This window comes from Macadamia integrifolia, chromosome 13 (assembly GCF_013358625.1).
Source record: "Macadamia integrifolia cultivar HAES 741 chromosome 13, SCU_Mint_v3, whole genome shotgun sequence".
Taxonomy (NCBI): domain Eukaryota; kingdom Viridiplantae; phylum Streptophyta; class Magnoliopsida; order Proteales; family Proteaceae; genus Macadamia; species Macadamia integrifolia.
Genome location: NC_056569.1, coordinates 28090567 through 28103882, shown reverse-complemented (window position 1 = coordinate 28103882; position 13316 = coordinate 28090567). Strand labels below are relative to the sequence as shown.

Genomic DNA, 13316 nt, shown 5'->3' with positions numbered 1-13316 from the left:
CATTTGATTCATATATAGTCTCGAAAATTATGATTATAAATTGACACCCTTTATGATTCTAAATTGCCACCCTTTACTTCCAACTGCTTCATCTTTTATTTTTTATTTTTTATTTTTTTTTCTGACTTGATGGTGCAGAAACTTAGTAAGTATGTCCCAACCAATCATGCGTTAATTTTCAATGCAATTTAACATTAACAAGTGGAAAGTTGTTGGCTTTCTTAGTTGGCCAGGGCTTGTGGTGCTGGTAGCCATGTCCTAAGATGGAATCCAGGTTCACCTTCTACCTTCATGCAATTTCTTTTCATGATATGCACTTCCTTCCTTCTCTCCTTGTGTGGTATGTGAACCTCACATCCCCCGACAGTGTGGGTTCTTGTGAGGCTATGACATAAGCAAGCAATGTTATTAGAGATAAAATTTAAAAAGAAAAAGAAAATAATAATAATAATATCATAAAATAGTGCACTAAGATTGTTTGAAGTATTCAATTCTTATTTGATGAATATGATAATTACAAAATGGAGAAAAGAAGCCTAGAAGATAGTGTGATCTCTACACCTAGACACAGGAAGGGGTAAAATGATCGCCCCATCCCTCATGAAAATAGATATCAAACTGTTTTTGATGCTTCTATATGTGCTCTCATTGGTCACCATGCTGGTGCAGAGGCTATAGTACCTTTTAGGGAATCCTCTACCAAAAATATGGGAACAAACTCCATATGCGGTGGGCACTGGGCCAGACATCGATGTAAGAGTTGCAATATAGTTTTGCCTGGGTTGGCCGGTCATGCACTCACCTCAAGCCATTCCAACACAAGTCACATATAAACATTCCAGTGTTACCTGCAAAAAAATATTGAAGTTGAAACCCATATCATTGTGGCATAAAACAGTGTAATCTCATATTCTAGACAACCGACCTCAGCACAATAGTAAGGTCACTCCATCAGTCCATTGTGACCTAATGGTCATGGGTTTGAGTCAAGAAATAGTCACTCAACGAAGTTATGATAATATTTGATACATAATGACCCTCCGTAGACCCCATAACGTCTGAAGCCTCGTGTAATGGTTTTTTGCTTTTTTTTTATTTTTAATAGAATAAAAATCAATTGTGCGCCCATTTTTTGTGGAATAAATATCAATTATAATCCAAGTTTTCATAAACAAAACAAATCAATATTATTTTGGCTAAAATCATTAATATATGACTGAAACTGAAATGGTGGCACATCATTTTATGGTCGAATTTTTCATAGGTTTTTGGGTTCTGGTTGTTGCCAAGTGGGTCCACATGGAATACGATTTCTTCTTTTCTGCTTTGTCTGATGGGAATATCTGAGGAAAAATGTTTTCCTACTCTCCATTTTTTTGGTTTTTTTGTTGTTTTGAAAAGTTAAACTTCAGAAAATCTTGAATTTTTTTAAATAAATTCTAAAAATATTTGAAAATTCCCGAATTTTCTAGCTTCTAGCTTTGGTGCATATCGTAGTTTAGTTTATAACTTCTTTCGAAAAGAGTGGGTGAAGATATTTATATTTTATTAAATCCTACTACAACTGTACAAATAGAAAAGGGTGGATATTATATGTTTATTTAAGGAGGGAGTGACTTATTTACCAGAAAAAAAAAATTAGGATATACTGATAGAAGTAGAACGTGCAAAAGCTGGGATTGGGATCTTCTCCAATGACTTCTTGATCCCTTACGGCTGTCCTATCAGGGGTTAAGTGCGTGCACTCTTGTGTTGAGTTCCATGCATGAATTTAGTTGGAGAGTGGCTCTTGAAGGAATTAGTTATTGGTATCAATATTAGTGGCAGAGATATGGATATTGATATTGATCTGGATTAGATTGGATTGGTGTAGATCGGTCACTTTTAACTTTACTTTTAAAAATAAATTAATTAATTAATAAAGTATGATTGATCCGGATCAATCAAGTATTGATATCAGTCTCAGCTAATGAAGATACAAAATAATCGATACAACCAATCAAATACTGACACTTAGAATCATGGACTGGAGGGAAAATCATTGGAGAGGATCTAGATCCCAAAACTGTACTATTAGAGGGAGGGAGGGAGTACTATTTGAAGGATGGAGGGAGAGTGGGGAGGGGGGGGAGCATCTTGGTCTTAAATCAAGCCATACTGAATATAGAGATCATACATAGAGGTATCGAAACCACATTATGATTGCTCTTACCACCACCATGACACCATGGCTTCTCATCCCCCTTCTAGCTCTCCTCCTTCCACTGATTCTAATTCTAATGAGCAAACAAGTGAAGAGAAGCAACCTTCCACCTAGCCCTCCTAAGCTTCCCATCATAGGTAACTTGCACCAACTTGGTGAGTTGCCATTCCGCTCTCTATGGAAACTCTCCAAGGAATATAGTTCAATCATGCTTTTGCAATTTGGTCGCAAGCCTACAGTAGTCGTCTCATCTGCTGAAATGGCAAGTGAGATAATGAAGTCTCATGATCTTGAATGTTGCAGTAGGCCTGACTTGAGTGGAACTAGGAGGCTCTCATACAACTTCTTAGACATTGCTTTTGGCCTTACACTGAGTACTGGAAGGAGATGAGGAAGCTTACTGTTCTAGAGCTCTTCAGTGTGAAGAGGGTGGAATCTTTTCATTTCATTAGAGAAGAACAAGTTTCTGAAATGATAAGCTTAATTTCGAAATCTTCTTCTTCTGCAACTCCTATTAATCTGAGTGAGATGTTCTTTAACCTAACTGATGAAATAATTTGTAGGGTTGCTTTTGGTAAGAGTTACAAAGGGAGGGATTTTGATGATGGGAGATTTGGAGATGCTATTAATGAAGCCGTTGCTATGTTGGGTAGCTTCTCTGCTGCCGATTTTTTCCCTTATGTAGGGTGGATCATGGACAGGTTCACTGGCCTCCATGGAAGGCGGGAGAAGTGCTTCCTTGAATTTGATCATTTCTACCAAAACGTGATTGATGAACATCTCAAGAATGAGAGAGAGGGATCAAAGCAGGAAGACATCATTGATGTCTTGCTCAAAGTAGGAAAGGATAATACAGTTGCTGCTTCTCTCACCCATGATCTTATGAAAGGACTCCTCATGGTAAGTCACCTTCCACTTAGTTCCTAAAGATCATATTTCTTACCCTAAATAGTTAGCTTGGTTGGAAAAGATCAACACCTCACAATTAAGAAGTCATGAAATTTACTCTTTTTTTCGCTAAAGATCAGGAATTTTATTGAAGAAAAGAGAAAAAATACAGCTCAAAAAAACAATTTATAGACCCCCACCTTTAGCATGGCCATCAACAAGGGAGAATAAATTGAAAAAAGATATAAACATTAGATAAACCGAAACCTAGGTCTCGATTCTGCGTCGTGGGCAATCTTCAACCGAATGTGAGATGGGAAAGATATATTAAGATCCGAATACCTTGATTTTGCTGCCGCCTTTGCAAGAAAATCTGCTACGCAATTAGCTTCCCGAAAACAGTGAGTTATCTTCCAGCTAATGGAATACAGATAATCCTTCGCAGACAATCAATCCTGAAAAACAAACCAAGGAATTCATTTGGATTGAAGTGCTACCACCACTGCTGCTAAATCCGTTTCAATCCAAAGGGCATCCACCTTTAATTCTTTGGCTTTAAGAATTCCTTCCATAAGAGTTGTGAACTCAGCGTAGTAATTTGTGTGGACTCTTAAGAGTTTCTTAAAAGAACCCACCACCGAGCCCCTATGGTTACGGAATACACCTCTTGCTCCAGAGTTTCCTGGGTTACCCAGAGAATAGCTATCCACGTTTAATTTTATCCAACTAAAATCAGGTCTACACCAAAAAACTTCTAATATCGACAAAGGCTTTCCTGGAAGAGCTGATACCCCCAACCTGTGGCAGCATGACAAATCATTGGGACTCTTGATCACACCGACCAAGGAACCACAAGCCTCCTGCACCTATCTTCTAATCTTCTCATAGAGTATTGGATTGATTTTGACACCCATTCATAACGCCTTTGATTCCTCTTTCGCCAAATGTTATCAGTCACAATAATAAAGCCCACTGACCATGGATCACACACTGTAATCACCCTACGCTTCCTAATCCTCCATTGTGCCAGCTGGGAAACATTATCAATATTTGGCCAAGAGATACCAAAACAGTCCATAAATAGTTTCCATAAGGCCATAGAGAAGCTACAATTTGTGAAAATATGATTAAAGGTCTTAGCATCAAAACCACATAGGGAGCACTTTGAAACAAGAGGCACACCCTTTCCACATATAATATCATCTATTGGAAGCTTCCCGTGCAAAAGGCGCCATCCAAAAGTGGATTGCCTTGGCTGCAACTTTTTGTTCCAGACCATAGAGAACCATGGGACTTTGGGATTCCTTCTCCTTATCTCATTTTACTCAAAAGATGAGGAAAAAATACCAGAAGGAGTTCCACTCCACATACACCTATCCTCTGAATCAAATTGAGGCAGCCTTATCAAACGGACAACAGAGAAAACATCTTTTAGAGTATCAGAGCTAACGTCAGGAAGAATCCAGCTATAGTCTTGAATAATAGAAGACACTTCAAGGAAGAGCTAATCAAAGTATTCAACATATTACCACATAAATCCATAATGGATTTTTCTCCGACCCAAGTATGCCTCCAAAGATTAACACTTTTACCATTCCCCACAATCCATCTTTCCTTACTAGAGACGAAGGACCACATCTTACAAATACCTGACCATATCGGAGATGATTTATATGATTTTTTGGGAATACCATTGGAGAGAAATCTGGCCTTAAAGAATCTACTCATGGTTGAATTCTCATGTTTGATGTTCCAAACCTGCTTGCAGAGAAGAGACTTGTTAATGTCACAAAGTCTGCGAATGCCCAGCCCTCTTACTTCTTTTGGTTTACACACTAGGTCCCACTTCACTGTCACAGACTTCATTGTGTCAATGTCTCCTGATCAGATGAAATTCCTCATCCATTTTTATATCTAATTAATCAATGAGGATGGCCACCAGTACACAGAAAAATTGTGGACAGGCATACCCAAAATAACTGAGCGAACTAATTGCACTCTACCAGCCATAGAAAACAATTTTCCTTTCCAACCCGATAGCCTCTCTCTGATCTTGTCCATGACTGGTAACAAATACTGATTTTTTACTTTCCTTTAAATATTTGCACCCCAAGATACTTGGTCAGAAAATTGCAAGGGCTTATTCCCTTAATATCAGAGATTGTCTATTTTCTTAAAGGAGTAACTCAACACATAAACAACTTACTTTTGTCTAGATTCACAAGCTGACCAGAAAATTCTTGATACTTATGCAAGAAATCATGGAGGTTTCTAACATGAAATTTACTCTTTTTGTTGGGGTCTACCCAAAAACAAATCCTATTTCTTCTACCGTGATTCTATAAAAAAGTCAAATTTAGGCTATTTCATATCATGCCTTTTACCACAAAATACCATATGTATTTTAATTAGCCACCTTTTGCTGGTGTATGGTACCCAAAAGTTTTCACTTTTATATCATATGCCCAACTTATTTTCCTTTTCCCCAAACACTTGCATTTTTTTTTTTTTCAGAAGATATTTTTAGGTGGAGTAGATAGCGGTGCTATTGTATTAGAGTGGGTAATGACAGAACTTGCTAAGAACCCAAAAGTGACAAAGCAACTGCAAGATGAGATTAGAAGCACTGTGGGAAAGAAAATAATGGTTATTGAAGCAGATATCAAAGACCTTAAATTCCTTAAAATGGTTGTAAAGGAGACTCTAAGATTGCTTGCTCCAGTCCCTCTATTGGTCCCACGAGAAACTATGCAACATTTTGTGATTAATGGACATGACATTTACCCCAAAACAAGGGTATTAGTGAATGCATGGGCATTAGGGAGGGATCCAAATATTGGACAAACCCAGAAGATTTCATGCCAGAGAGGTTCAAGGATAGCTCAATTGATTATAAGGGAACACATTTTATGTTAATAACATTTGGAGCAGGTCAAAGAATTTGTCCTGGGATGCATATGGTTATTTCAACGGTTAAGCTAACACTCGCAAATCTTCTGTATGCCTTTGATTGGGGCCTTCCTGATGGGATGAAGGAGGAAGATATAAACACGGATGAACAAGCAGGTCTTCTTTCTCATAAGAAAGTTCCTCTTTACCTTGTGCCTATTAAAGAGATATTAACTAAATTAGTATTTGATAGAAGTATTTTATAGATCGTTATTTAGTTGCAGTAAGGTTGAGTTGAGTTGAGTATTTGATGGACCCTTCTGAGGAATTCGACTTGCATTATTTTCACACAATAACCAACTCACACGCATTGTTAGTTGTTTTTCCTTCGTTGTGTATCTAGCTTACAAATCAATAAATTAAAAAATATATTGTATTTTCTTTGGAATTTTTTAATGAAAATTGCCTAAATTTATTAGATAAGAAAAAAAATTACAAAACAAGTAGATTTTTCTTTGTTTTATTTTTTGATATGTCACCTTACCTATTTCTTTATGCAATGGTTTTGCATCTTAGGACCAATTAATCCAGGATATTTCAAAGGGACGTGAATCAAGAAAAGCTAGTAGGCTAAATCCAAAAGCGCCCCTCCCCCACCACCCCGCCCCCCCCAAAAAAAAAAAAAAAAAAGCACACACACAATAGTATAGAAGTGGTTTGAAGGTGGAAAGATTCATAGTAGACCATTCTCAACTCGTCTCGACCGTTGATCTAAACATATTTAGCAATGAAATCCCCTCACTTGATGTAAACATATTTTTTTAATGTTGTATAATTTGGATATTATCATGCTACATTTTACCACCAATTGCAATGTTGACAAGTATGTAGACAAAGCTTTTACCATGTTTATGTGCTATCATCAATTCTAGACTTTGCTACCAAGGTAGGAGTTAGTTTGTTGTTGTTGTTGTTTTTTTTTTTTAATGCTACTCTCTAAATGCTAGGCACAGGTTAATAGAGTGTAACTAAATTCATAAACTCCTTTTTAGATAAGATTTTAAATAGGTTTTATTTATTTACAAAGATTAGCCACCCAACAAATTAGCCAACACCTTAATTATTTCTTTGGGGCTGGGTAATGCCTTTTCTTACCCATTTAAAAATTGGGTGGGCTTGAAATGAAGAAATCTACACTTAACATGCTAGCTAGGTCTGTCAGGCCCAAATCCATGGAGTTGCTGCTCCAATGTGAAAGTATTCTCTTGGGTGGACTGAAAGTGAATTTGAGGCCTCAAGGATGTTCTACTTTCATTCATTGGCCAAGGATCACATACAAATTATGGGACTTGAAAACCTAAAGACCCATGAGAACCATGGCACCTTCAGCAGGTAGCCCAAAGGGGTGGTGAAGATTTAGATTAGAAGCTTCACATATGGGCGAGACCATTGGATCTACTTGCCCACAAAGTTTTAGTTTCTGCTGATTTTCCACTTGGCAAGAAATATAGATTAATTCTACATAAGCACCATTCACTCCTCAACATAAAAATATTTAAATAAAAAAAAAAATTAAAACATCTGCTAGATCTAAGCTTATATGGTCTAGGCCAGAAGTATGCATTCCCCTCTCCGCGAGTTTGTCTTGTTATTCTTACCACTGAGAAATTGGAAAAGATGCCTTCCTTCTTTTTATTAAAGGCAACCGGCCGGCACAGCTAGCAGATGGGGAATGTAGGCTATTCTCTTATCAATTCTTAGTTTCTATCAGTTTTGGAGGATTTGGAAATTTTTTCTACACAAAACACAAATTAGGCAACTGGAAAGTGCAGTGATAATGTGAGTCTGTCTGCACTCTACTTCCATGATCTCACCTGTTATGTATTACTGAAGCAAATAATAAAGGGTCCTTAAACCAAACCACCCCCCCCCCCTCCTACAAGCCCTTAAATTTTTTGTGAGTTGTTGGTATAGTCAAAGGGTAAGAGAACTCGTCCATTTGCGCAGTCATTACTACGCAAGTGCATAGGCCAATGGGAGAGCACACAAAGGCATCAGTGCAGGGGCAGCATGGTCTTTTTGTGTCTGCTTGTATTTGGGCATAGATCCAAGTAAGCAGGCAAGGTTCTTTTTTCCATAGTTCAAATGTCTTAACAAGTTACTTCTCAATGGCTTTTATTTGCAACTGTGCATAGGCATGCTAAATAAACAGTCACATGATACCCATGCCAAATAAACAATCACATGATACCCATGCAATGAGGTAGTGGAGTTGGCAAGGGACCTTTGCCTTAAGAAGCGTGTGGTTCTGAATATGACTGATCTTACCTCATTTTAGTCATTCACATGGAAGTGTTTAGGGATCTTCATTACTTTTAGTGAAAGTTTAATATTTCTCATTTAAATCTGATAATGACCTGATCTATATGATTGTGGGGTCAATATAGACTCGCAGAAGTAATCAAATCAAAGGCCTGAAAAAAAAAAAAAAAAAAACACCCGACATATGAGAGAGAGAGATGGGACTGCCATACTGTCACTCCCGAGAGTGCGAGGGAGACGGTGGGTTTTAATGGAGGGCATTGACAATTGAAACCAAGAGATGTTGATGGAGGGCATTGACAATTGTAACAAATAAGAGAAGTTGATGGTGGGTTTTAGTGGGGGGCATTGACAATTGAGACGAATAACCTTAGAGAAGTTGGTGTTTTTTTATTTAGAGGGAGAGATGGTGGTTGTACAGTGGGCAGCGCCCAACATGGATCCATGTGATGATCTGAGGATCTCCTCGACCATTGAGCTTTGAAAGTAAGAATTTCAATTAATTCTCTCTCGGTTACATGTCCCTCCTATTACCTCTTCTCTTCTCAAGTTTGACTCTTTATACTCTTTATTCTCTTTATTTTTTTTATTTTTTTATTTTATTATTTTAAGATATCATATTTTAAATAACATTCGTGGACTCGTCAAACCTTATTAAGAAAAACTTAAAACAATAGAGAAGTTCAAAGGTTCTGTTGAATTTCCCTTCTTCCATACTTTGTGTGGATGGAGAGAAATGCTAGATGTTATAATAGTGCAACCAAGCAGTACAAACAATGCTTCGTGATGGTTAAGGGCGAAATTTGTTTGTTTGCCTCGATTCATATTGGGCAGTCCCTTTCGATTTCTAATCTATTATGTGCTAAAAGGGTAGGCATTCCCCGTGTGGTTTGTAAGCGTAAGAAAATAATTGAAGTGTTCTGGTGTCCTCCTTTCCCTGGTTGGGTGAAGTTGAACACTGATGGGTGCTCTCTGGGTAACCTAGGAAAGGCAGGGGTTGGAAGAATCTTTAGAAATGAGAGAGCAGAGTCCATCCTGAATTATAGAGAAATCGTTGATATTATAACGAATTTTGAAGCTGAATTTTTGGCGATTATGGCTGGTCTTGAGCAGGCTAAGTACCATGGCATTCAAAATCTCTGGATTGAATGTGACTCTGTGACTGTGGTGACCCTTCTATCTAAAGGTCTGATCCCGTGATTTATTCAATAAAGATGGAGGGGCGTTTTACCTTTTATGAATTCTATAAATTGGAAGGTGTCTCACTGTTTCAGGGAAGCAAACACAGTGGCCGATTTCTTGGCTAAATCAGCGGCTCGTTTAGAAATTTCTTCTCCAGTGGCAGTTTGGCCAAGGTCGATGTCTATGGAAATGAATATGGATGCTGCCCAGCGTCCTAGATACCGATTCCCTTAGCTTTTGTTTTGTAGTCTAAGGTCAGGGAGGCTTCCATGCTGATGGCAATGCCGAAGGTGGGGGGCCTTTCCTTTCTATTAGTCTATCTGTGTTTGTTGTTATTTTGCTTTCTTGTACATCCCTTCTTTTATTCTTTTTAATACAAATGAACTTTTAGCGAAAAATAAAAGAAGAAAATAATTAAAATTAAATAATAAAAAATAAAGATTATCGATGAGAAATCGATTGAAAATTAAATAGAAAACAGATGTAGAAGTATAAAATTCTGGAAAATAGGAAAAAAAAATGAAAAATTAGGTTAAAAAGAGAAAACACTGATTTACAATTTTGAAAAAGGAACTTTTTTTCTAAAATCCATACAGAATTCTTTAAAAAAAAAAAAAAAAATAGTCTACAATATGAAAGACACCAATAGAAAATCCAGAATAAAAACTGACCAATAGAATAAGAAAACTCATTAAAAATATAAGACTAGGCCTAAAAATGTAAGAATAACAAAAAATAATGAAAACTAGATTCACTTCACTACAACTTCTATGAAGAATGCAAGATGTGCAAGATGAAGTGCATAGGTTCAAATAACAATGAGCTCAAACTAGAATTGGTACAGCAAAACAACAATATATAGCTCCAAAATATTATTTCAATATATAGTGTAACACAAAAATAGATTAACACATTATGAGATAAATGGGACCCACAAAGTCTCATGAATTTCCCACTTCCATTAGCTTCCAATATGCTTTTGCTTACTTAACAAGTCATGGGCCCATAAAGTGGAAAATAATAATCATTACCTAACACATTTTTAAAGGTCCTCAGCTTGTAACTTGTAACTTTGATCTGCAGTGGCCCGGCCCAACCCATGACGGCGTGACCTAACAACCCACAGTATCCCTCAAAGATTCTGATCCGACGACTATGACCTCATCTACGTTGTCTTGCGGGATATATGATTGATGATTACCATCTTAACTCTAATCAATACTCACAGTCAAGAAAAAAAAGCGACAGCTCATGTGAGCACATCGCACACGCACACGCACACGCACAAGCACACGCATTGAGTTGGACCTTCCGGAATGGCTGGTACCGACTGATGGTGACGAAACTTAAGCTGGCCGAGCCCATGGGCCATCATTGCCCACCTTGTAAACACATATTAACAGATAACTCATAGAGAAAGCCACATCCTCTAAGCTCCTCAACCCTCACAAGTTTGCATTTCATATGTGTACATCTTATAGTCATAAGATCACATCACTGCCCCACCCTCCAAATCCCCACTAACTTCGCTAACTTCACTGATTTTCCCTCAACATTGTTATCAAGAACCTCGTTAAGTTCAACATGATAATTTTATAAAGATTGATATTTTCGAATTTAAGGGGAAAATGCAACCGAAAGTGTTCTTGGATTGGCTAAATACGGTGGAAAGAGTCTTTGATTACAAATACATACCTAATGATCATAAGGTAAAGGTAGTTGCTATAAAATTGAAAAAAAGCATGCTTTCATTTGGTGGGAGCACTTGAAGCAATAAAGAGCTCATGAAAGAAGGAGTCGAATTGCAACATGAAAAAAAATGAAGAAATAACTAAAATGAAGTTCTTACCTGAGAACTACCGTCAAGATGCATTCCTTAAGTTTCATAATTTCAGACAAAAATGTTTGTCCGTGGAGGAGTATACAATAGAGTTTGATCATCTCATGATGTATTGTAACATCTTCGAATCAGAGGAGCAAACCATTACTCGTTATCTTGGTGGAATTTGACTAGAAATTAGCAATGTTGTCTAATTGCAACCTTATTGAACTTATAATGATGTTTTCAACTTGCAATCAAGGTGGAACTACAACTCAAAGAAGCACGTGGTACTAGCTCTCAATCTTAGAATAAAGAAGTTTATCCTAACCGTAGAAGTGCTTCTACTTCCAAGCTCAAGGTAGGCCCTTTAAATCCACCCCCTAAGAATGTTGAAGCATCAAGTTCCAACCGTCCTACCTCTTTCAATTCACAAAAATGTTTCAAGTGTCAAGGATTAGGACACATCGCGTCCGATTGTCCAAACCACAAGATTGTTTTTTTAATTGAAGAAGATTTTGAAGAAAAACAACAAAAGAACTCATCTAGTTCCAATGAAGGATCGAAAAAGGAAGATGAAGTTGTCTATGGAGATCAAGGAGAGTCTCTAATCTTTCGTCGAATTTTGAATGCAACCCCAATTAAAGAAGAGACATGAATACGTAATAATATATATTTCACACTAGATGCACCTCTCATGGAAAAGTGTGTGATGACAAGTTTGGATACGCTAGCGGTATATTGAAATCTATGTCAATCTATTTTTTCTTTCCCTAGAAAAGTCTCTTGTTGTAGGATAGGATTCCTCTCCATAGAGCCCATGGACCATAGAGTGATCTCACAGTTGGGGTGAACTCTAAACGTGTGCCCGAGTCCTCCCAACCGTAGGGTCACCCTGTGGTCCATGGGCTCTATGGAGAAGATTCAGATCCCTTTCATATCCAACCTCTACCCATATTTTTTAATTAAAAGCAGGTAACCCATGGGACTTGTTTACAGAAAAAGAAAAAGAAAAAAAAAAAACTTAGGATATAGCGATGGATCGTGCTACCTAGCGTAGACCATAAGGACTATCTATTGACTCCTAACCATGGCTATGGAATATTGGATGTGGAGTGTGAGTGACTGTGGGTCCCTTGCAAAGAACTGAGTGAGTGACCTCGGTTCTTGAACAAGAATAAGCTTGGAAAAGACAGGAATGGTCCTGGGATAGGTCAAGGTTAATATTGTTTTGATACTATTTTGAATTGGTTTAAATCAAACACATTTACCTTTTTTTTTTTTTTTATAAAATAAATTTTTATTATAATTTTATCCTTACACCATTCATGTGGATTGTGATAGAAAAGATCAAGATTGATGATCGATGAAGGCTGATACCATTCTTATCACAGTTCCATTCCATTTTTCAGAACCATGTCCTTGAAAGCATGGGATTGGAAGTGATAAGGTTAAGTGGATCAGTCATTCGGGTCACAATCATTCCTGTTTCCTTCTTTGAAATGTGAGTGGGAAAAGGGTTAATATTATCAGACGATGACAAAAGCTCCCATCTAAACATGGAACTATTTTTAGTTAATAATTGGATTAATTTTTATTATTTTCCTATTAAATAATGTTAATCATTGCCTCCAATTATAATCCTAATTGTTGCAACTTCTAAGCAATAGCTTGGAAGTTTTATATAATTAATATTTTCTTAATTATGTAACCCCCACGTTAATTATTATGTCCCCAAGAAAGGGACGTCCGTTTACTTATCGCCAGACTCTTTGACAAAGGTTGGAGGTTGTCGGTGGCACTTGGTGCCTATGGTGCTAACAGTCATTGGCTCAAGTGGATGCTGTCCTGTGGGTGATGGGGAATTTCAGCCCCTGAGGTGGGCCCACATGACCCATAAGAAACCAATGACATTTAGTTTATCTAGACCGTGGGAATAGAGATTTATTGGGAGGAGAGTTGGGATGTAAATGAATAATCAGAATGGGATTAAGGGAATTTATTATCACTCCC

General features: G+C 37.4%; 1 protein-coding gene and 1 pseudogene across 1 annotated transcript in view; both read left to right on the top strand.

Annotated features, from left to right (window-relative positions):
* The first annotated feature begins 2219 nt into the window (after positions 1 to 2219).
* LOC122059154 lies at positions 2220 to 6246 on the top strand (annotated as a pseudogene).
* Positions 6247 to 9088: 2842 nt separating this feature from the next.
* Positions 9089 to 13316, top strand: part of LOC122059152 — an 18359-nt gene continuing 14131 nt past the window's right edge. The window contains exons 1-2 of the mRNA XM_042621838.1: positions 9089 to 9498; positions 9577 to 9646. Coding sequence (XP_042477772.1) covers positions 9089 to 9498; positions 9577 to 9646 — 480 coding nt within the window. The remainder of the gene's footprint in view (positions 9499 to 9576; positions 9647 to 13316) is intronic.